Here is a 22,518-nt window from a genome sequence, read left to right as displayed (position 1 = left end):
AAGGTCGAATGGACTTCGGGCTCTGGGATGTAGACACTTTTTGTTCCACAACATTTTAAACTGTTGTCATGACAACCCATTAGACTGCTTCCCCGGAAAACTGTACTGAAATGAAATAACTATAATATGTATACAAACACAATTTGGATGAACATTATCTTTCTGCAGATATGTCTTTTTGCGCAGATCACATCAGCAGATGCTCCCTGCTGGCTCTAATCCATTCCTCTAATCTCATCTCATTGACTAGACTGAAGGTTTGATAACGCCAGACTCCAGCTAGCTTTAGTTCATGTCATTAGCCTGGGGCTTTTGTCTAATCTCTCTCTGAATGTCGTGGTGAATATTGTCAAGTGTGTTATTTCGATTTAATACATTATTTTATTTTATTTTATTTTATTTTATTTTATTTTATTTTATTTTATTTTATTTTATTTTATTTTATTTTATTTTATTTTATTCCTTGTTTGATGCATACCTCCTCCGCTTGGTGGCGGTAAAGCATCTGCTCGTTGTCAGCTGTAAACACCAGTAAGCGGAAGAGGGAGAAGAAGAAAAAATAGGCCGGCAGCATCTTGTTAGCAGACAACATAAACATTGGTTGATTTTTGTGTAGATTGGACTATTGAGGCGGTTTAGCGTTCCACTTTTCATTGGATAATAGCTGCAAGATGTCGTAGTGTGGCTATGTGTCTCACGATCAACCATGGTTGTTTGGATTTCGGATATACAAAGACCTTCATGTTGCCCTACTAACGGATGGTAAAACACTGATTTGGCCCATAGAAATAGTTAGCTAGCTAGCTAAGCTAAAACCATCTATTGCAAAGCTTTCCAATAACGTTAGACCAGAACATGTTCATACTCTTTTGGGGGATCGTTTAGTCTTACTAGAGATATTTATTATATGTATTTAACAATTATCTTTATGTCTGAATTTTATGAAACTGGTCTGATGAATGTGAACAACCAGCTGTACGTGTCGTTTTTCGATGCATTTGACCCAATAATATAAAACGGACATGTTTCTTACCTTGATCTGTCACAATATAGTTGTAGTACGACCTGATATTTATTAGCACCGTCTGGTATTCGGACACTTTACAGATTTTTTCAGAGCTTAAACAAAATCTTAATTATTGTGCTGTGGCTTTTTATAACGAGTCTGGCGAACAGGCCTCATAAATCATTTTTGCCATACAATTTAATTACATTACATTACATCAGTGTGGTTGGGACTGTTCTTTGGAGTTTGTTTTGAGTTTTTTGAACCAATTATCATAACGTCCAACTTGATATTAATTGTTCTGTCTAACAACTGTTGCCTGTGCTTCTGTATTATCTCTAGATACCATGTTCAATTACAATATGAAGGAAACTACAATGTGGCCTTAAACTGTATTATTGTCGACTGTCTATTCAGCCCATGATTCAGCTGGAGAAACCAGTACCGACTGGTACCATGCCAGTCGTGTGGCCAACCATCCTTGACTTGGGCAGGGATGAGTGCAAAAGAATTCTCCGTAAACTGGGTGAGTTCATGCAGCACAAAGTCATGTGATCTTACTGATCTCAAATCTGGCATGGAAGTGGTCTGCTTCCCTGACCCTCTGAGACACTGGGATTGACTAACTCTTGATCCAGATACTCAGTAGTGGGTAGGGTGGACATTTTATAAACACAGAGGTGGCCTTGAAGGCCAGGATATGAAACCTGTTGTAAACAGAGACATTACACACCAGATGCTATATAACAGTTAGATTTAGCCTAATTGCTTGTTTATTATTATACTCTTATATGTGGATTTGATTTGTCTCCCAGAGCTTGAGGCTTATGCTGGCGTCATTAGTGCCCTCAGAGCCCAAGGGGACCTGACAAAGGACAAGAAGAATCTCCTGGGAGAACTCACTAAAATCCTTGGGTAATGGATTAGTGACACTTTCTCCTATTCTGTACAAAATAATATTCATAGATGGGTTAACCCTTTAAACTCCTCTTCCTCGCTCCAGTATTTCAACAGAGCGTCATCGTGCAGAAGTCCGCAGGGCGGTTAATGATGAACGCCTCACCACCATTGCATATCAGTAAGTGCACTAACTGTCCACTCCACAGTCATGTTTAAGTTCAGCATGTGCAGTATGTTACATAATCAATCACATTTACTGCAATAACCACTGTTACAGCAACAACAATTACAGGAGCAAGTTCAGATTTCAGAATTCATTTTTGTGAAATGTTCATTTCCAGTATGTCAGGACCCAACAGTTCGTCCGAATGGTCGATTGAAGGGCGGCGACTTGTTCCACTGATGCCGAGGCTGGTCCCTCAGACAGCTTTTACCATGACTGCTAATGCGGTCGCCAGTGCTACAGCCAATCAGAATGCCTCACTTCTGTTGCCAGCTGAAACGGGAAACAAAGAAGGTAGGACAAAGGCCCTGTGCAGCTAAAGTTGCATTTAGAAAGATTGGATGTTTAATGACACAGTCAATTTCCTCCCTGCAGTGGTTGTATGTTACTCCTATACCAGCACCACCTGCACCTCCACCAGTGCTACAGCAACCAGTGGCACCATAGGAGCAACGGTGAAGTCACCACGACCTGCCAGCCCTACATCCAACGTGGTGGTGCTGCCCAGCGGTAGCACTGTTTATGTGAAAAGTGAGTGTGCAAACCATAAACTCTATTTCATGATACAAGTATGTTTTCCACAGATTTTCATATCATTAATAACTGTCCTTACAGGTGTGAGTTGTTCAGATGAAGATGAAAAGCCTCGCAAGCGAAGAAGGACAAACTCATCCAGCTCGTCGCCAGTGATGTTGAAGGAGGTTTCCAAGGTGTCCCCTCCAGTTTCCAAGAACATCACACTTCCTGTCAGTGGCAGCCCTAAGATGAGCAACATCATGCAAAGCATCGCCAATTCGCTGCCTCCCCACCTGTCCCCAGTCAAGATCACCTTCACCAAGCCCACAATCCAGACTACTAGCACCACCACGCAAAAGGTTAATTGCATTTGTTCTTTTGCTTCCTTGACAACTCTCTTTTCACACAAGAACATGTTTTAAATGCATTGTCTTCCCTTAGGTCATAATTGTGACAACCTCTCCCAGTGCCAACTTCGTTCCCAACATTCTGTCCAAGTCTCATGCCCACCACAACACCACTGTGTCTAAGCTGGGCTCCACCTCTGTGTTGAACACACCCACTCAGAAGCAGACAGTTGTGTTTCCTGCCAGTTCCAGCCCTAATTCCACCACTATTGCTGTGACGACTGTGGTCTCCTCTACTCCTTCAGTGGTCATGTCAACTGTCACACCATGTAGGTCAACTAGAAGTTATGTGTGTTAGATTTTATAAACATCCAGTTAATAATTGCAACAGTATTGAGCAGCAACCTGAATAGTAAAGACAAGGGAGAGTCATCCACACTATTGAAGTCTACCTCTGTTTCATTGTTGTAGGTGCCTCTTCAGCTGGAGTGAAGGTCGCTGCAGCCAGGCTTCCTTCACCTAAGACTCTGATGGGGTCACCTACTCAGATCTTGGCCCAGTTTCCCAAACAACAGTCTCCAAAACAACTGCAACAGAGCTCAGCTTTAGGAGCTTCTAGTGTTGGTCAGACCCAAACTAGCACCACCTCCCCTGGAGCAAAACCCACAATTCAGATCAAACAAGAGTCTGGTAAGCCCACATAATGATATTTTGTTATGTTGTTATTATGTAGTTTTGTGTACTGTCTATTTAACTGAAATTGTTACAGAAGGTCAGCTACATCAGACTACACTGCACATAGTTGATATATTGTTTGCATGTGTATAGGTGTAAAGATAATCACTCAGCAAGTTCAGCCGAGCAAAATTCTGCCCAAGCCGTCGTCAGTGGCTCTGTCCGGGAGCAGCTCCTCTCCCATCATGGTTGTTAGTAGCAATGGAGCCATAATGACCACTAAACTGGTCACTCAGCCAACAGGTTTGTATATTATTAGTCTTAATTAGCATCTTAATATTTTATTACTGTCTTGTGATTCTTACTCTGCTAAAGTTATTAAAATGCTAACATAAAATGTTTTGATGTAGCTACCCAGGCGACATATACCAGACCCACTGTTAGCCCGACCATCGGCGCCAGAATATCAGCCTCCAGTGGTGGGGCCACTTATGTCAAGACCACCAGTGGCAGCATCATCACTGTTGTGCCCAAATCTCTGGCTACTCTGGGTGGGAAAATCATCAGCAGCAACATTGTGTCTGGTGAGCGAACAACAGCACGTAGCAGGATCTCATCTGTCTGAATGTCAGGCACTTAAACGAAATATTCTCTTCCATCTGCCACAGGCACAACTACTAAGATAACCACCATCCCCATGACGTCCAAGCCAAACGTCATTGTTGTTCAGAAAACAACTGGTAAAGGAGCAACCATCCAGGGACTGCCAGGAAAGAATGTGGTCACCACTCTTTTAAATGCTGGGGTCAGTCAGAGCACAGTGTTATTTCTTTAAAGACGTAATAGACTTAATGCTGTTTTTGTAATACCTCAATCATCATTGGCTTTTGTGGCTTTTTGTTGCTAACAAGTTCATTTAAAAAAAAAAAAAAAAAAGTAAATTCCTTAACTACTACCACCACTTGGTGTCACCAAAGACAGAAATGTGAAAATCCAGCATAGAGGACAAGTCTCTTATTATGTTTCTTAAATTCAGCAAATTAAATAGTATTCATTGAAAACTTTTCTATGCAAATTTTCTTAGGATTATTTACTTTATATTAGTGAGTTGAACAAGAAGATAGACAGCGCTGTCACATCCCTAAATTCAATATAAAGCTTTGTTCCTATTTGCTGTAGTAAAATGTATGATGCCGTGTCTCAGGGGGAGAAGGGTCTGCAGGCTGTTCAGGGGACAAAACCAGCCATCATCACTGCCTCCAGACCTATTACCAAGATGATTGTCACCCAGCCCAAAGGTATGAGCGCTGGATCCCAGTCCACCGCCACCAAGATCATCCCAACCAAGATCGTCTACGGCCAGCAGGGCAAGACACAGGTCAGACATACTCGACAGCTAATACAATGTTTATTAGGGTTCGTTTTTACTTGATGGTATTTTTTTTTACAAGATGAAATAGGGGAAGAAAAGGTGTAAGAATTCTCATTAGATGCTGGGGTAACCTCAGGTCACTAAGCTTGTCTTGTGACTATTCACGCACTGTGTGTAAATTCACATGATCTGTTTAGTGCCAAGTAAATACAAAGAGCTGCTTCAGAACTATCAGTAAAGGTCTTTGTCCTTATTTTCAGAGAAAACGTTGCCTTATTTCTTCTGAACTTCACAAAATGCTCATTTTAGTCTTCTCAGAAGAAGACCTCTTCTGTCTTCTGAATTACGTATTACGTCATTATTTTGGTGACACCTGATGTCTTCTAGAGAAGTGAGAGCTTGAAATTCATGTATCAGTTGAAACAGAAGAGAAAGTTCCCACTTCTGTAGGCGATCAGATTTACTGTGTAGGGGCTTTAACGTTAAATTCTGGTCTTCCTCCCTTGACTTCCCTTATTTGAAGTCAAAATCTTTAGAGTCTAACTAATTGGAACCTGCCAGACTGACAGTGATGCCGCTGCTGTTCTGTCTATCACCTTAAACTTTTGTAGATATGATGGCGACAAGCCATAACCCTGATACTGACTCCATACATAATGTCAGAAGGGGATCTAGTTGACAAGTAGTTGTATATGTATATACACACCTAACTGTGGTATGGAGCAGCTTTTGATTGAATTTACTTGTGCTTCAGGCCACTTGACATTTAATTTACGCAAAGAAGTGCAAATATATAGAGTAATAAAGTTGCAGAGTCATGCTTTACAACAAACTTGGGATCAGTCACATGCCTCCTTGATAATATTGTGGAAGAATGTGTTTGTGAGATTTTTTTATAGCTTTTTTTGCTTTGTCTAAAGCTTGTTGATAGAACTGAGGCTGATATAAATTTACAGTTAGTTTTCTTTGCAGTTGTCGTTTTTTTTAAATATCCCTCTGCTTCTTGCTGGTGATAAGAACCTCTGGAGCACTGAGGATGTGGTCTCTTTTTCCTGACGTTGAGACCCCTTCCGATCATCGTCTTAACTAAAATTCTAGCTTTGCTGCAACCACAGTTGGAGACAGTAAAATGAAGCCAGGGAACCTAACGAAGCTAAAAATCGTTATGAAATCTTGGAAGGTGTAGTGTATTGTTCCGTGTGGGACTCACTTTGGCTTAACAACGTACAGTAGTTTGAATGAGCTCATTACTGGAACACTGAGATACTCCAGATTCAGGTTTTACTGGTTTGTTTATATTCTACGTTTTTTTTTTCTTTTCTTGAATTAGTATCGGGTGTTATCCCCTGTCACAAGGTATAGTTGCCTTTTACAGTGAAACCAACCACCAGACTGTAGGTGTGTTTTGGGGATTTTCTTAAATCTGTTTTTGCAGCCTGCAAAATGACTTAGATTTGTGACGCACACCACAAATGTCTAATTTTGAAAATATTTCCAGTTATTTAGAAGAGAAACTTCCACTGAAAGTGAGTGACTGAGTTCGCTGCCCCACTCGTCACCCTTATTGTTTAAATAGTCTAGTGAGGAATTCAAATGAAATAAAATTGGTTTTTAAAGGGTGAATCCCCTTAAAGTTTTGCCACGATAAAAGAAAATTGCATTTTTCACACAAAATTTTGTGTTAAATGGATTTGTTTCGATTTCGTCATGACCATTCACAAAGAGAAATGTCATAGTTTCAATTCAGTCACACTTGTCTGAATTTGATATGAATTCAGTTTCAGTTAAGTCATGAAGGCAAAATTAAGGTCAGTGAGTCAGCTACGTCTGCAGTAGCACCCACAGTGATGGCGTAGGCTGTGCAGTCACAAATGCAGCAACGATCTGATAATAACCACATATTCAAAGCGTAAGTACCAGTATTATTTAACACGTTGCTGTGGGCACAATGGCACCCAGTTACAAAACGTTTCCTCAGCTCCCCGTTTGTTCAGATACTTTTGCATAAAATTTGGTGGTGGGTTGACTTTACAATCGGGACGTTGTTGGACTACTGTGTTTTACTGGCAATAGTCTGATAATTGGTCTGTGTTCCCTCCAGGTTCTCATTAAGCCTAAGCCTGTCTACCAGACTGCGGTGGTCAGTGAACAGACCAGGCAGCTGGTCACTGAGACTCTGCAGCAAGTGACCCGCTCTGCAGACCTTGCTCTGGGGCAGAGCTTGGGTCCGGAGGGGACTACAAAGGAAGAGGTCAGCTTCATAGAGGCCATCAGCTTAACTGGAGAGGCCTCCCAAGGTAGTGCCCAAGGTGATTGCCTTTTTCCAAGGGGTGTTTTGCCCAAATTAAAACAATAATAATGTTTTTTAGAGCAGCACTGTTTAACCAAATTGATATAAATTGTAATTGTGCCTCTTTCTTTTTTATTGTCAGACCCGCAGCCTGTAGTGCATGTGGTCTCCTCCAGGGAGCAGAATTGGACTGAGCAGGAAGTAGCTGTGGAGACCAGCCCAACCATTATCTATCAGGAGGTAACTAGCGGGGAATCCCAGTCCGCCACATCTACCATCAAGGCTCTGCTGGAGTTACAGCAAACAACAGGTGAGCAGGGTAATGAAAAGGTAGCAGACAGAAGGGGAGGTGTGGGTGGAAAGGCGAGGTGGGGGAATTATCACCTGTACAAAGCAGCGGTGCAAAACATTCTGCCATAAGTAAATCTGCCCTTCACAAACCCTGTCTGTGAAAAGCACCGGCGTGGATCGGCTTTTGTTTTACACAACAGCAGAGCTCAGCATTTATTGAAAACCTTCACATGAACACATGTAGAAGGCCTTTTGGGAGGTGACGAAACCGAAGGCGCGTTAAACACAATAACCTGCAAACCTGTGAAACTCCACTGATGCCTGAGGCGCAGAAAGCCATTTGACACAGAGGATAATATTCACACTCGTAAGCAGATTCATGCATAAAGTACCACCTGCAGACGTTAGTGGTGATCACTTATCTCTGATTGGAAATTACCTAAATTTGTAATGGAACAAATATATATATTCATGTTTAAAGTTTTTAATTTTTTTTTTTTAATTACGTTCTACTCCATTTGTTTTTTATTTGGCAGTAAATCATTTGTTCATAGAGAGTCGCTACATATAATTTAAATGTGTACATCTAATGAGAGTGACAGGCCCCAGTTACATTATGCTAAACTGGGATGTTGTCCTTTTTAGTAGTTAAAGAGAAAGGAGAGTCCAAACTGAGGCAGAACACGATCGACCTGAGCCAGATGGCCGTGCCCATCCAGCTGGCCCAGGAGAAGAAGCCCAGCCCAGAGTCCACGTCAGAGGCTGAGCCCAGCACCGACTATGTCTCAGCAGGTATGTCGCACCTCTGCCCCGCCTCCTGTTCTGTGAAAAAAACATACAGATTTCCACATTGTGCACTTCCTTTTTGGTAGATAGCGCCACAGTTTCAGTGGAAGTAAGTGAAATTCCACCTAAGAACTTAGCTCGTACTCGGTGATAATGCAGCATCGCTGTACTTCCCCTGCAGGTAAAGTGAGCCGAGTGGGCGTGTCCACGGAGGACGATGATGTAGTCATGTCCTCTAGCCAGCAGCTGGTAAAGCCTTACAAAACCAGCGGCCAGGTTGCTGTGGCGACCAAAGCGGCTGCTGCCACCTCTGCAGCGTCACACGCCAGTCACATGGTGAGGAAACCTGACACGGAGGGCTCGGGCTGATACCTCTGTAAATACAGACATCGCTGTGTGTACGTTTCTTATGTTCCTTTTATAAATGCCAGTTGTCAGACATGCACGGCAGCTGTTAAGTACATAGACAGTGTGCAACAACCTCACACAATAAAGAATAGAAAAACACCCTGCCTGGATAGCCGTGGTTCCCAGGAGCCACAGCTCAGCTTGTTTTCCAACCATCCCTGCATTTGTGGCTTTTGATTGAGGGACACACCTGATCCAGGTAATCAGCAGTGGATCCAGTTCTGAATTTGGTTCATTTTATCTACAGAACACCCTAAAAGCAAACATGTCCATACACCTGCATTGTTTTTTCATCTTAGCTCCATAGTTGCGTTTGATTGATAGCGCCCCTCAATAATCTCTGTTGTAAATTCCAGCCCTCCGACAGCCGTGGCAAAACTGAGACCATGTTAGAGGCCGGAGAGCTGGAAGGCGACACCTTGGACCCACAGACTGGCTTGTTTTACCGTTCCACCCAACCAGCATCAGAGCCCACGAAGCAAGCCGCCCACCCGGCTGGCGCTCAGCCGCCACCGAGCCAAGCCGAGTCCGAGCCGAGCCGGCACAGCTTGGCATCCGGCCAGCCCGCGCCACCGCCGCCGCAGCTGCAGAGCAAACCTCAGGTCAGCCAGCCTCCCTCTTCCTCCACCGCCTTCCCCTCCACGCCTCCCCTGAGCAAGAAACTCCCCAAACTACGAGAGCAGAGTTTGCTCAAACCCCAGACTTTATCCCAGAGCCCCAAAGATAGATCCCCGACTACACCGGCCCAGGCTGGGGCGAAGGTCCCAACCCCGACCACACCAACCAAGCCCCTGACGCCACAGCTCCCAAAGCTCCAGCAAGCACCCACGTCCCACCACAGGCCCCAGCACATGTCCATGTCTCACCCCCCTCCGCTGCAGGCGCACCACCCTGTCAGCACCGAGAAGACCGCAACCAGCCAGGTGAGTGGGTTCACAGCTACAGCGGTCCTATTCGGAGCAGGAATCACAGAATATAGAGCATTTGCTTTCTGTAAAAAATGATTAGGTTATTAATAATCACACTGTCCACTAAGAAGGTCCTAGCATGACTTGTATCGGTGATTCAGATGAGTTTCACTGGAGGAGCATGACGTAACTGGTACATATGAATGTTCTGGGGTTTTCCTACTTCCTTATGTGCCAAATGCAATAAATCATTTTTGTGCTTAACCCCAAACTGTATTTGTATTAGACATTATAGACTCTGATTTGATAAAAGATTAGTTTATTTTGGGAGTTTCAAAATTTCTGCTCTCTAGTTAATAAAACATGAATAGGAAAAAGATACAGGCAATAATTTGGACAGCAGTATTGGATGATAATATGGACAGTTTAAGTACTTGCATTTTAAAACTCTGCCCCACAGCAGCCAATCATCACGCAGAATGCCACCCTCACCAAGATCACCTTCGGCAGCTCCCACCCGCCGCCCGTGTTCAGCAGCGGCGAGGCCACTGCCAAGCTGATTCCAGAGTCCAGCTCCAGTTTGTCTGGAGACAAGCCCTCGGTCTCAGACATCCTGAAGATCTCCATGATGGAGGCCGAGATCGACCCGAGCACAGAACCCATGGTGGTGGACTCCTCCAGTGATTGCGGCCCGCTGGGTAAAGCCCTGGAGGTCCAGGCCGTGTCGGGCACGCTGGACGCCGGCCAGTTCATCAGCAGCTCCGGGGCCTCCGTGCACCGGTCCCACACAAAGGCCCAGCAGTTCAGCTGCATGCAGGGCCTCACTGCACAGAGGAGCAAAGAGGACCTGGATGTCATAGAGGTTCAACACCTTATTACAGAATCATAAACGCATGAGTCCTGTAGAATAAATGCAGTTCAGACACCTCACTGTGACTCTTGCAGGTGATTCCCCAGTACTCCATCTTGCCGGACTCCAGCCAGTCCAACGTGGTGGTGGAGCCCAGCGGCTTCCTGGAGATCACCAACTACACCAGCCAGCAGCTGGAGGAGGACAGCCCCATGGAGCAGGAGGTGGACAGCAGCAACGACGAGGCCACGGCGGCCAGTCCGCCTGACCAGCCGTAGCTGCAGTCATTATTGGGAGCAGAGCGGAGGATGACCTCAGTCCCAGTGAACTAAGACTTAAGAGTTGTTTTCTGTTGTGTAAAATACTATTTTGTTCATAAATAAGTCTAGTATTTTTTTCTTCACGCGGCTAAGGACACATGCTTCTATCGCTCTGGTTCCAATGTGAGCGAGCGAGGTGAAAGGCTTAGCTGCAGCCGCTCACACACAGTTGGACGGCCGCCTCTCCAAACATACCTAATTGTTTCAGTATGTTTACATTTTTACCTGCAGGACTTTGCGAGTCAACCACGCGTTCATGAACCCGATGGCTCGGAGCCCCGCGCCGCTGTACATCATTTCAAACACACCTCTATGTTGATGGTTGTCCAGAAGGATTCAAACACACGTTACCCAGTGACTTCACTCCGATTTCTCCCGCCGCGTGCGGACGTCTTCTGGAGGTTTTTTGTCTTTTAAACGTGAACTGTTTTTCGTTTGACCGAGCTTGTAACAGTGAAACCTGAAATGCGTATGGGATTTACGAAGCTGGAGCAGATTGGATTGCAGTGTGCAACATAAAGCAGAACCAGAGGAATCCAGATTCCTGAAGGAAAGAGGAAGCCCAACACGTGTTACAGCTCATAGTAACTGTAATGGGGGGAAAAAAGTTGACTCTTTGCTGGGATATTCACCAAGTATGCATTTGCATAGTGTGTGTAAACTATGCCCCTGTTTTATACTTTTTCAAACTAGATGACTAGTTGAGAGAAATCATTTAATCCGCACAATAAATACAGAGGACGAACCTGTCTCAGTGAAGCATGTTTATATATTGTATTTGTTAGAATCCTGCTGTGAACCCTGTTCTTCCAGGTGTTGGCCTGTGACACTGCACCACAGGAGCGCGTGTCTCTCCCGAAGACACAAACGGCAGCAGGTCGGACGCGCGTTTCACGTACTACTGAGCACTTCCAGATGGAAGAAGCAGCGCTCGGTGGGGACTCGGTAACAAACAGCAGCGTGCGCTCACGCCTGTTCGTGTTCATGCTAATCAAAGCGTCTCTTGCCCAGTACAGAGGAACAAGGTGAGTCAAGCTTCAGCTGAACAGGTAAAACTTGATTTCAGTCTTTTCATAAATTGCCTTTTAAATAATAATAATAATAATCAATTTAATCATTCATCAGTAATAAAATAGTTAATTGAATTTTGATGAAAAGAATAGATTTTAGCTTCAGTTCGTTTTGCTAAACAATCTGTTGCTCTATTTTTTCTACATCTTAAATTTATTTTAGATATATCCCTCCATCCTAATGCATGTAAATTTAAACTAACTCTTAATGTGCAGTCGCTGCCACTGTTTATGACAAGTGATATGTAAACACGGGTCACGGATCCGGGAGCTACAGCGTGTTCTGTCCCACATCGTGGTTTTATACAGTGTCCTGAGTCATTTCTGGCCATGTACTACCTCCGTATATCTACACACACTCGACCTGAAACCAGCTGCGGCAGCCAGGAACATTTGTGGAATTTTTGCTGGCTCCTTTGGCAAATTTAAAAACAGATTTGTTGAATTGTAATGAGCATCTGATCCAGGTTTCGTTTTTATTGGACTCTGATTCTTTTTTTTTTTCACGTTGACTCTACAGACTTGTAAAAACCCGAGCACACGGCCCCTGTTAGAGTTAATGTTCACCATGGCGCTTTGCCCTCCTCGTGTTGAGAGTGAGCCATTGGGCTCCTGGGGGCTCACGTCCATGAGGCACCGTCTGATTGGTCGACCTCAGCCCTGAGACATGTGGCTCTGTTTAAGCGCATGCTGACTTACTGGTGGATAACGGGGCCAGACTCCCGCAGCATCACACAGCTTACTCTGCTTACTCACCTGACTGAGAGGCTACAAAGACCGGTTTATGACGGCTGAGTCACATTAAAACGCAGTCATTTGGCCGACGCATCATCCTAAATGATTTACAAATGAGGAACATCAATCATAAACCAATACCCTTAGTGTAAAACATTGCTGGGTCGGATCATCATCATCAAGCTTTACACAGACCTACGTCCTCCACAACGTGAACCCACTTGTTTTATGCAGCACTAGGGCTCATGACGCGTTTACATGTGGCTTTTATCATTCACCACATCTCTTCTCCCTCACACCGTCATGTTTTTACCATTAGATATGAATCAAAGGCTGCTTAGTGGTTGTAACCTCCTTTCTTAAACCATGAGAAACATTAAAAAATGGCTTGTGATGGGAGCTCAGGCTTAACTTTGGCCTTTAACCTACTCAGTGATATCATGTAAGTGGCCTCATGCGTTAAGTCTTGAAACATCTTTGAAACAACGCAGCTGCTTTTTCCATGGGGAACGTCAGGTCGTTGTTTTTTTTCTAACACACCAGGAAACTGTGAGTTTGGCAGTTTGTTCGCAATGTTGTAAACAAACAGAGTTTCCTTTAGGAAAGATAATTGTATCTTTGTATGTATCCTTGGTCTGAGTTCTTCAGTGTGGCTTGGCCATTTGCAACAACCAGGAACCAGTCTGGAAACCAGTCTGGAAAAAAAAAACTGATTGTTTTTAATCACCTTCATGATGAGCAAATATTCTCACTTTCAAGCCAGTCAATAAACTCTTTAGCGTGTCCACAGAAAATAAAATGAGCAAATCTGGTATTATAATGTGTTTATCCCACAACCATATGCCCATTATCTTATATTACTCATAACACAACATCTGCACAACAAACAACAATTAATTTCTCCCAGGCTTCAAAGCAGCAAAGCAAAAGTAAGTGAGTACATGTTGTTTCTTCCAGACATAGCAGCTGCAGATGCAGTTTGTATAATACCATAAGTGAGTAAGTATCCTGATAAGTGGTGACTCCTGCCCTCCTCATTGTTGCTTAACAGCCTTAAAGCATTGCAGCTGTTCAGTATGTGAATAATCTGCTCCAGTTCATCTCCCACAGGAGAAATCTGATAAAAACTTCTAAAAGATATTAGAAATTCTCAGTAATGTTCAACAAGAACTAGATAAAAAGATAAAATACTGGGCCACATAAAAAATAAACATAATAACATGAAACTCATGAACGGAAAATGAACGGTCACCTTTGACCTTTTCCCATGATCCTCGGTAATAAATTGGGAACGCGAGCGCCGTTTGACAGCGCTGGGATCACTGCAGATGAATAATAGGATGCTGACCCAGTCTGGAGATCATGGAGCAAGGCACAGCCAGGCGCACCGAGGTCGGCACCGACATCCATCTTCACTGGGAGACTCCCAGAGACAGTTTGTTCACGTGGAGCGGCCATATTTACATTAGCATTGTGTGGTATGACGCAGGAATGCAGCCAGATCATCCTCCAGCTTGTTTTAGCTACGTGGGTCCTCACCCTCTCTTCAAACCAGCCACATTAACTGAGACGGGCGGCGTTGCACAAACAGTCTAACGATTATTCAGGAGTTAAACTTAGGACTTAGAGATTTGTTTACTGCAAATGTTTGGACGTCCTGTTTTATTTTTTTCACCCGCTTCTCACTTTCTGTTCTGATTCCTTTCAACTCCAACCAAACCCTCCAGCAACGCGAGGTTTCAACATGAGCCATGATGAATTCAGGTTAATGTGCGCTTATGAGTCAAGGAGAGGTCTGCTTCCAATTAGGGAGCCGTAAATATTTCCCGAAGGCCTCCGCTGATCCTATCTGCGTGTCTGTAAACAAGGAATAAAAGCGAGGTGGAATTCGATGGAGGGAGCGCGGGACAGGGCTTTACAAGGAAATGATGCCGTTCTTCCAGGTGGTGCAGCTGCGAGGGCTGGCGGGGGTCCACCATGTTTTGTCTTTGAATTAAAGGGCTGAAGCCACATTCTGGTACAGACGCACACTGGACCTGAGAGGAACCCAACACCAGTTTAAAACCTGAGCAACTGTGACCCCGCCTCTTCCTCAGGAAGAGAAGCTTCCATTAGAGATGGTGATAACATGATGGAAAAATGCATGAACTTGGTGTCTAGTTTGTCCTTCATCGGGGAGCAGAACGTTTTTCTGAAAGGAAATATGCATTCAAACAGTCATAATCTCTTAAATGTTTCACTGCGTCATAAATCACAACATCGTGTCACAGAGAAAGTAGAAGTTCACGTTAACCGAAGTGCTACAGATATGGTTTTTAAAAGAGGATGTCACAGTTTGACATTTCATAGGGTCATTCATCCAGGTCAGACTTCTCCTGTGTCTCAGCAAAACCCCGGCATTTCTAGTATCGTTTGTCGTTTCAGGGAATTTACTGAAAAGCAAGACGCTGTCATTTCGATGTTTTTTTTCCTGGAAGGTCAGTGCTGACGTATAAAAAGTGACTGTGAGCACAAGGGCTGCTCTTTATAATTACAGTTTGGGCATAATATTCCTCCATGTAAACACAGTCCTGTTGTTTGATTGTATTTGTAAGATGCAGACGCCTGTTTCTCATTAGATTAGATCATTTCTTATTAGATAGAAATGATGTCGGCTTCCAGTAATTGAAAACTGTGAGATTTAACAAGCAAATTCTGAATTTGTCTTCTATGTTTGACAGTTCAGCCTGATCATGTAGACAAAAGCTTATGTCTGTGTGAAAGTATCTCCAGGCATCTGCAACAAGTCCGTCCTGTTCCTGTCTCCGCTATGATGAAGAGGATTTTTCTCCTTTGATGTAAAACCGGACCTTCGTCAGCTTCCTGTACCACCCCGGACAGTCAATTAGGGGGGAGGGGGGGGGGGGGGGGCTGAGTCACACAGGGCCCACAGTGAAAGCGGCTCACGCTCAGCAGAACCTTCTCGACATTAAAGCTTTAATCCAAACGTAAACAGGAGAAAGAGTGAGCGTAGAAAGGCAAGAGAAGGGTCAAAGCTATCGCATTCACAGCTGCAGCTCTGGGTGACAAAGCCTCATTTAACGGCCATGGAAACGTCTGTCTGCTCCAGTAAGTTTACAAAGAACTGAACACTTGTAATAATATTAATAATAAATAATAGGGCAGAGTTTGTGTCTTTCTCAAACTATGGGACTATTTCTTTTAAACCGGAAATAGCCAGGCTCAGAAATTCCCATTATAACATGCAAATAATAGAAGCAATAATGATTTTAATGTGGCTGTGGAGTCATTTGCACATGAGTCAAGGAAAGTTATATTCTCACCTTTGAGCTTGTAGATAACAACGTCAATGACGCTAAACTGAAAGCTTATAATTCACCGCTTTGTCCACTGCCCCAGAGCAACTTTGAAAGCGGCGAGCTTTGAAATTTCCCACTTCACAGGGGCCACTCGAATGCACCGCTGCAATGGGAATACAAGATACGTTTACTGATGTCATGGTACGTGGAAGTGACAGATGAGTTATTGGCTGTTCAGCGTTAATCACCCTCAGACTAAACACAGCACCCTGCAGGGCGGCGTGTTTACACTGAGTGTCTATTTCCAGCCACACACTCACATTCTACATCTCAGGGTCAGACCCTGTAGTGATCCACGTGAAGAAGATACATTCAAAAGAACTGTACATATTTACATCCCACAGTCATCTTCTCTCCAAAGTTCAAGTATCATTGTGTAACATCAATGTATTATATAATAATGTATGAAATAGTAATTGGAAATCTTGAAGTTGAATAAGGCAGATGAATAATTGTAGGCGTCCTGGTGAGATAAGTGTTTTTATTATAAAAATAGTGACACGCTATGATAAGTGTAGAGAATGGGCTTCATTTGGTACAAACATCGCTTATTTTGTTTTATAAAACCGGATGAGAAGAGATACAAACTGTCTAAACCGACCTCTTGATAATTAAGAGGCCAATAAAAAGCTAAAGTCATCATCATCATCACATGAAGCTGTGAATACCAGTGGAGCTCACTACACATCTGTCATTTATATAATATTTATTAATATAATTTATCACAGTTATTCATTGCTTTGTTGAACTTCCAACTTCCTGTTTGCCATCTTTACACATGGCATGAATGAAGGGGGAAGCACCAAAACGAGCAAAAAGGACACGACAGAATCGGAATATCTTAGTGTTAACAGTCAATCACGCGGACCAGACGACATATAAAGTGCAAACTACATGAGGGGTAAAGGCACAGCTTGGGTTCCTTCCATAAACAACAGCTTGGAGTCATCTCAGACGGCTCCCGGCCTGCATGTACTTCATCAAATCACACTTCATCACCCATAAATAAACAGCGTTTTGTTTCATGACCTTTTGTAGTGTTGTCCCTTTTATTTTTAGCTTAAAGGAAAGTTCCACTCTCAGAGCTTTCCAACAAACGTTGATCCTGTCCCTCAGTCCGTCGTGCATTTATCAGCCTTCATTTGTTTTCTGTTTCATTTAACCCCTAAATAAGATTGAGGCGTTTTGGTGAAATAAGCAGATTTTGGCTACTGCAATACGTGAAATACGTGCAGCTTCCTGTGAAACCACTGCCTCAGAATAGAAGCTTAGTTTAGTTCTTCAAGAGATTGAACAGATAATATTGATGGTATCTGATCTTTCCCGACCTTCATGCAGCTTCAGGAAGTCGAATTAATTGGGTTAGTGAGCGTCAGACGCTCTAGATCACGAGTGATAAAGCGTATGTTATGAATGTTATGGCTCCGTTTCACTCCCGTCTGTTCAGGGTTAGAACTGTTCTAGAGTGGATCCTTCCTTTTACATTCAATAAGGCAATACTTAGACAAAATGACATCAAACACCAGCAGGCAAAAACCCTGCGTTCAGACTGTGAACCTCTGAGGCCGTGAAGCTGCAGTTGCTCCATTTGCCACCAGGTGCAGCAAGACGCAGCGTTTGGGAGTCCGTTCAGACTTCTCTTCAGGAGAAACCAGGTCGATGTGTTGTCACGAGGTTCAGGTTTCGCTCGTTCGCGTTTCCAAAGTCAGTTCTTCATTTATGAGGTCATCCCAAATCTGGACTCGATTCCAAACTAGGGCTAAAATGTCGCGCTCACGTGCGTCCGTTGGCGTCACGCTCTGTAGCCCCTGCTGTGCTTCCGTTTCCTGGAGCGGCAGCACTTCACCAGCAGCGCCAGCAGCGCCGCCAGTCCGATCAGCGCCAGAACCGCCGCTATGATGTAACTGGAGGTGTTTGCCGCGCGGCACGCCTCCGCGCTCACGGCCCCGATGTTCACCGGCGCCGAGGCGTCGTCGTAGACGCACGTCACCGACGGGAGGTCGGGGACGTCCAGGGCCGAGCTCTGGACCATGTGCACGAAGCCCAGGTTCCGGCAGCAGCTCAGCGGGTTGGAGCCCATGTAGAGGGTTTTGAGGGAGCGCTTCAGGCCCAGCATGTTGCCGTCCTCCAGCGTGACCAGGTTGTTGCTCTGCAGGTTTAGTGACTCGATGGAAGACTCTTTGTTCCACTGGGGCAGCGAGGTCAGCTGGTTTCCTGACAGGTCCACGTGTTTGAGGCTCCGCAGCGCCGACAGGTGCGTGTCCAGGCGGGAGATGTTGTTTTCCCTCACGAGGAGGTGAACCAGGGAGCGGTCCAGGCCGGAGAGGGCGTCCTGGTCCATGTCCAGGCCCGGGTTCCGGGACACGTCCAGAAGCCTCAGCGGCGTCTCCGCGAAGGCGTCCGCGGGCAAAGTCGGCAGGTTGTTTTCAGAGATGTCCAGGAATTGCAGGTTTGGGATGTAGGAAAAGGACACGCAGCCGTCGCCCGTGCGCCGGTTTCGCTCCGAGGCGCAGATCTTCAGGCCGTTCCCCTGCAGCTGCAGCTGCCTGAGCTTCGGGAGCCTCTGGAAGACGCCGTGATCCAGGGTGGCGAGGTCGTTGCCCTGCAGGTAGAGCCGCTCCAGCGACGGCAGCGCGTCGGCTCCCACCGTCAGACTCCGCAGCGAGTTGTAGCCGAGGTGGACGGTCCTCACGCTCCGCAGGACGGCGCCCGTCGTGACAGAAAACGAGCCGATGCAGTTGTTGCTCACGTTCAGGACCTCCAGCGACCCCATGAGGGTGAAAAAGGACTCGGACACGTTTGTGAGTCGATTGTAACTCAAGTCCAGGTACATCAGGTCATTTAGCGGAGTGTCGAGGCCTTTGGAGAGGTTCCCGAGGAGGTTCCTTGAAACGTCCAAGTATCGGAGCACGTTATTTTGAGGCAGACTGGGGAAGTAGAGCATCTTGTTCTTGCTCAGGTCCAGAGTCTGCAGCTCATAGGCAGCGCGTGAGTCGACGCTGCAGAAAAGCTCCATGCTGTTCTGACTGAGGTTGAACACTTTCAAGCGATGCAGGTTGAAGTCCCTGATGCACGTGATGGAGTTCTTGGACAAATCGAGCTCGGTCAGGTTTTTCAAGGAGTCAAAGGCTCCGTCTTCGATCTCCAGGATGACATTGTTGTGGAGGCTGATTTTTTTCAAGGACAATGATCCCTTGAAGGTGTGTTGCCCGATTTTGGTGATGCTGTTGCTGTTTAGAGACAGGTTTGTGAGCAAAGGGGAGTCGGCGAGGAAATAGTCCGACATCCCTGTGTACAGCCCGTTGCTGGATAGGTCCAGAGACTCCACGGCCGTGAGAGGCCCCACGTTGATTTTAGAGAAGCCAAAAACACTCAGATGGTTCTTGGACAGGTCTAGGACCTTCAGGTCACTCATGTTCTGGAAGAGGCCCGGCTGGATGAAGTGGATCCTGTTGGACTGGAGGTTGAGGCGGTGGAAGCTGGTGTGATACGCCAGAGTTCTCTGGGACAGGTTCTGCACCTGGTTGAGAGAGAGGTCCAGCATTTGGACCCCGCGAGGAAGGTTGTCCGGCGCGCTCCTCAGGCTCAGATCGCGGCAAATCACATCCATCTGGACCTGCGGGCCGAGACAAACACACCCGTCTGATTAGGTCGGCGCTGTGCCTGAGTGCGACGAAGCACAGAGCGAATGTTGAGGCTGAGGAGTCACTGCATCCACAGCATGTTCAGTGTTTAATCACGATGAGCTGTTCTAATGAATAAAGTGTTTTTACAATGGCTGCTTCTCCTCAAAATGATTTAAGTGTTAATTGGAACACAAATCTCACTCTATTTCATATATTCTTTAAGTGGAAATTGCATCTTGCACCTCAGTTGGCATCATATCCTGACTTTTTCCCCTTTATAGGGTCAAACACTATTTATTAGCACATGTAGCTGCTTATTGAAACCATATGGAAACAACAGCGCATTAAACGGACTCCTCGCAGCCATCTTGGCATATTTGAACCTATTCCTACTTGCTTACTTTTTAATAAGAAGAACCTCTGCGCTGAAAACATCTGATCATTGAAACCCTGACGACTGTTTGGATATTTATAGAAACAGTAAGTACCAAATCTAACCAAGGGGGAGTGGTTTTGGTTTCAGTCTTATTTTTAGAGAAGATGACATGAACCACAGGGATGCACGGTGTCATGCCACGGTTTACGTCTGTAATTCATCCTGTGACATGTCATGTGTCTTTGCTGCTTATCACAATCAAATACATGTTTCACAATTAAAACAAAAATAAAAAACACACTGCACATTAAGTTAAAAGCTGAAACTACTAAACTAAATAGAACTAAACCATGACGCCTAAACATAGTGTATATCACAACTATTGTTAATTATTACGTGATTATGTGTAATAATATATATGCATAGGTGTATGTATATGAATGTGTGTATTATTATGATTATTAATAATATTAATTTAATATTAACAACTTTACTGCAGTTATTTACTTAATAATGTTTCAGTTCTTTACCTAAGGTTTATCTTTAGTTGTAATTTTCTTGTGCCACACACACCACCAACTCCTACGCTGACATCACAATTATTCAGAAAGGACTAATACAAACAAACATAAAGCACTCATCAGGTGGAGCATATACTATTATATGGAACTGTCCATCACATTCAGCCTAATTCATGCTGCTTGTTGAACTGCCGCACAGAACAATTTAAAACAGAAATCTGGTCAATCTAAACTTAATCTAAAAGACACCAAAGGGCAACGAAGGTCGGATCTGGCTCATCTCAGTAACTAAAGGTCAGTTTACTTACAATATGGCATGGAGGGATCTGGCGGGAGGGCCGTGCGGATGCCACCACGCAGCTGACCATCAGCAGGAAGAGCAGCTGGAAGGCGGCCATGGCGCTGCAGCACAGAGAGAGCCCAGGTCACAGTTAGAGACACATGAATGCAGGAAGCATGCAGCGTGGCGATATGAGCTATGAATGGGAAGGAAGAGGGAAATAGCCCTACCTACTGACCTATGACAGAGCTATTTCTGCACTAAAATACACAACAAGAGGGGTTTTTTAACTACTTCATGCATTTCTCCATTCAACCGTGCACGGCTGCAGAGCTGGTAGGACTGAGAACGGATGACTAAGCACACAAAGTGGAGGGTTTCCATCAGGTCTGAGTAAATGTGATCGATTCTGCTCTGTAGGTTAATGTTTGGAAACAGAAAAGGGCAAAGACGGTCTCACCAAGACATCAGTGACTCATCGTCGACGAGACAATAGATACGTTACTGTGCGGAAACTTAAAGTTAAGTATTTCCTGATATGTTCCCCTGAAGCAAAGAAAGCAGCGTGTGAGCCTGAAGGGCAGACAGTGTGGGAGTAATTAGTATGATAGTAATGCTACGTAGTGACAGGCACATGGAACGGCGGCGCTAACCACAGAGCAAAACAGTCTGTTGTAATTAGGACGGCTGCAGTGGGAGATGCTGCCGTCAACATCCACCTATTGTTCATCTGTGAGCCAGAACCAGCACTGGAGCCCATGTAGGAGCGTTCACGAGAGCCCTCCTGCATTTAAACCAGCTGTGTCCCCACCGTCCGTCAGCACGTTTCACAACAACATAGTTTAACAATAAAGCAAATATGTCACACTTACTTTGTGTATTAGTGGATTTTTTGAAAATCTCAATCAGCTTTTGACTCCTGTTAATTAGATCAAAACTAATTGTTTTTCCGCCTTGAGTTACATTAAAGCACATCTATGATGTAAAGTAGCCGCTTTATAAGTGAAACCTGTGTATTTTTATTTCTACTCAGATTCAGTTTCTAGATCTAGATGTAACTGAGTGCTTCCATCATGTTCACATAAACAGACACGTGTTCCCAGGGTCTGAAGCAGACACGCCATGCACCAACACCACACTCAAAGATCTTTAACACAAAGCCGAACATTTACCTCGCTTTGAGCTGACGACTACTCGGTCCGGTGCCTCCTGACCATCGTGATTTCACATCCTCACACACCCACTCACAGATCAATAGTAACTAAACACAGACCACAAGCCAAAACCTCCCCTCAGCTGACTCTCGCCTGTAGATCGTGGGGCTCCGGCTGCTGGCCAGCCATCACATCCTGTGAGAATATCCTGCATCGCACGGCCCACTTCCACCCTCCCATCGCCTACGGGGGGAATACCTTATAAGGGGGTCGGTAGGTCCAGTTTTATGCTCCTCTTCATGGAGACACAACCCCCACAGCCCCCCAAATGCCCCCTATTAGTCTTAAAGCTTAGTTTGGATGTTCTCACATACCAGTCTCCATTCGGAATTTGGGGAATTTCGCAGTTTTCCCCAGAAAGCTAAGAAATCACAGCCTAATTTTCCGTGGCTGTAGGACCCTGGACTTGGAGTTTTTAGCAGCAGCCTTTTTGGGTATTCCTTAT

At 44.8% G+C, this 22,518-nt stretch overlaps 2 protein-coding genes across 7 annotated transcripts; one reads left to right on the top strand and one right to left on the bottom strand.

Moving 5' to 3' along the window:
- The first annotated feature begins 181 nt into the window (after positions 1-181).
- On the top strand, positions 182-11,637 carry emsy (EMSY transcriptional repressor, BRCA2 interacting). Of its 5 annotated transcripts, none has more exons than XM_029173378.3 (20): positions 182-762; positions 1,424-1,532; positions 1,822-1,921; positions 2,010-2,084; positions 2,248-2,423; positions 2,505-2,660; positions 2,745-3,004; positions 3,087-3,321; positions 3,464-3,682; positions 3,821-3,970; positions 4,078-4,251; positions 4,336-4,472; positions 4,872-5,045; positions 7,141-7,336; positions 7,472-7,639; positions 8,269-8,412; positions 8,588-8,742; positions 9,171-9,737; positions 10,183-10,584; positions 10,668-11,637. In XM_029173378.3, exons 1-20 carry the CDS (start codon positions 760-762, stop codon positions 10,848-10,850), a joined length of 3,783 nt encoding a protein of 1,260 aa, XP_029029211.1. In that variant the 5' UTR covers positions 182-759; the 3' UTR covers positions 10,851-11,637. The 5 variants fall into 5 exon arrangements, with proteins under 5 accessions (XP_029029211.1, XP_029029210.1, XP_029029208.1 ...); XM_029173377.3 differs by having other exon boundaries at positions 8,266-8,412; XM_029173375.3 differs by having other exon boundaries at positions 7,141-7,348.
- Positions 11,638-16,520: 4,883 nt separating this feature from the next.
- Positions 16,521-22,409, bottom strand: lrrc32 (leucine rich repeat containing 32). 2 transcript variants are annotated; one of them, XM_055502165.1, is made up of 3 exons: positions 22,388-22,409; positions 20,888-20,981; positions 16,521-19,672 (listed from the first exon to the last, which is right to left on the bottom strand). In XM_055502165.1, the coding sequence occupies exons 2-3, from the start codon at positions 20,975-20,977 to the stop codon at positions 17,849-17,851; spliced, it is 1,914 nt and encodes a 637-aa protein (XP_055358140.1). In that variant the 5' UTR covers positions 20,978-20,981; positions 22,388-22,409; the 3' UTR covers positions 16,521-17,848. The 2 variants fall into 2 exon arrangements, with proteins under 2 accessions (XP_055358140.1, XP_029028535.1); XM_029172702.3 differs by lacking the exon at positions 22,388-22,409 and adding an exon at positions 22,032-22,278.
- Positions 22,410-22,518: the final 109 nt, after the last annotated feature.

This window comes from Betta splendens, chromosome 14 (assembly GCF_900634795.4).
Source record: "Betta splendens chromosome 14, fBetSpl5.4, whole genome shotgun sequence".
Classification (NCBI taxonomy): Eukaryota; Metazoa; Chordata; class Actinopteri; order Anabantiformes; family Osphronemidae; genus Betta; species Betta splendens.
This window is presented reverse-complemented; position numbering and strand designations above follow the sequence as displayed.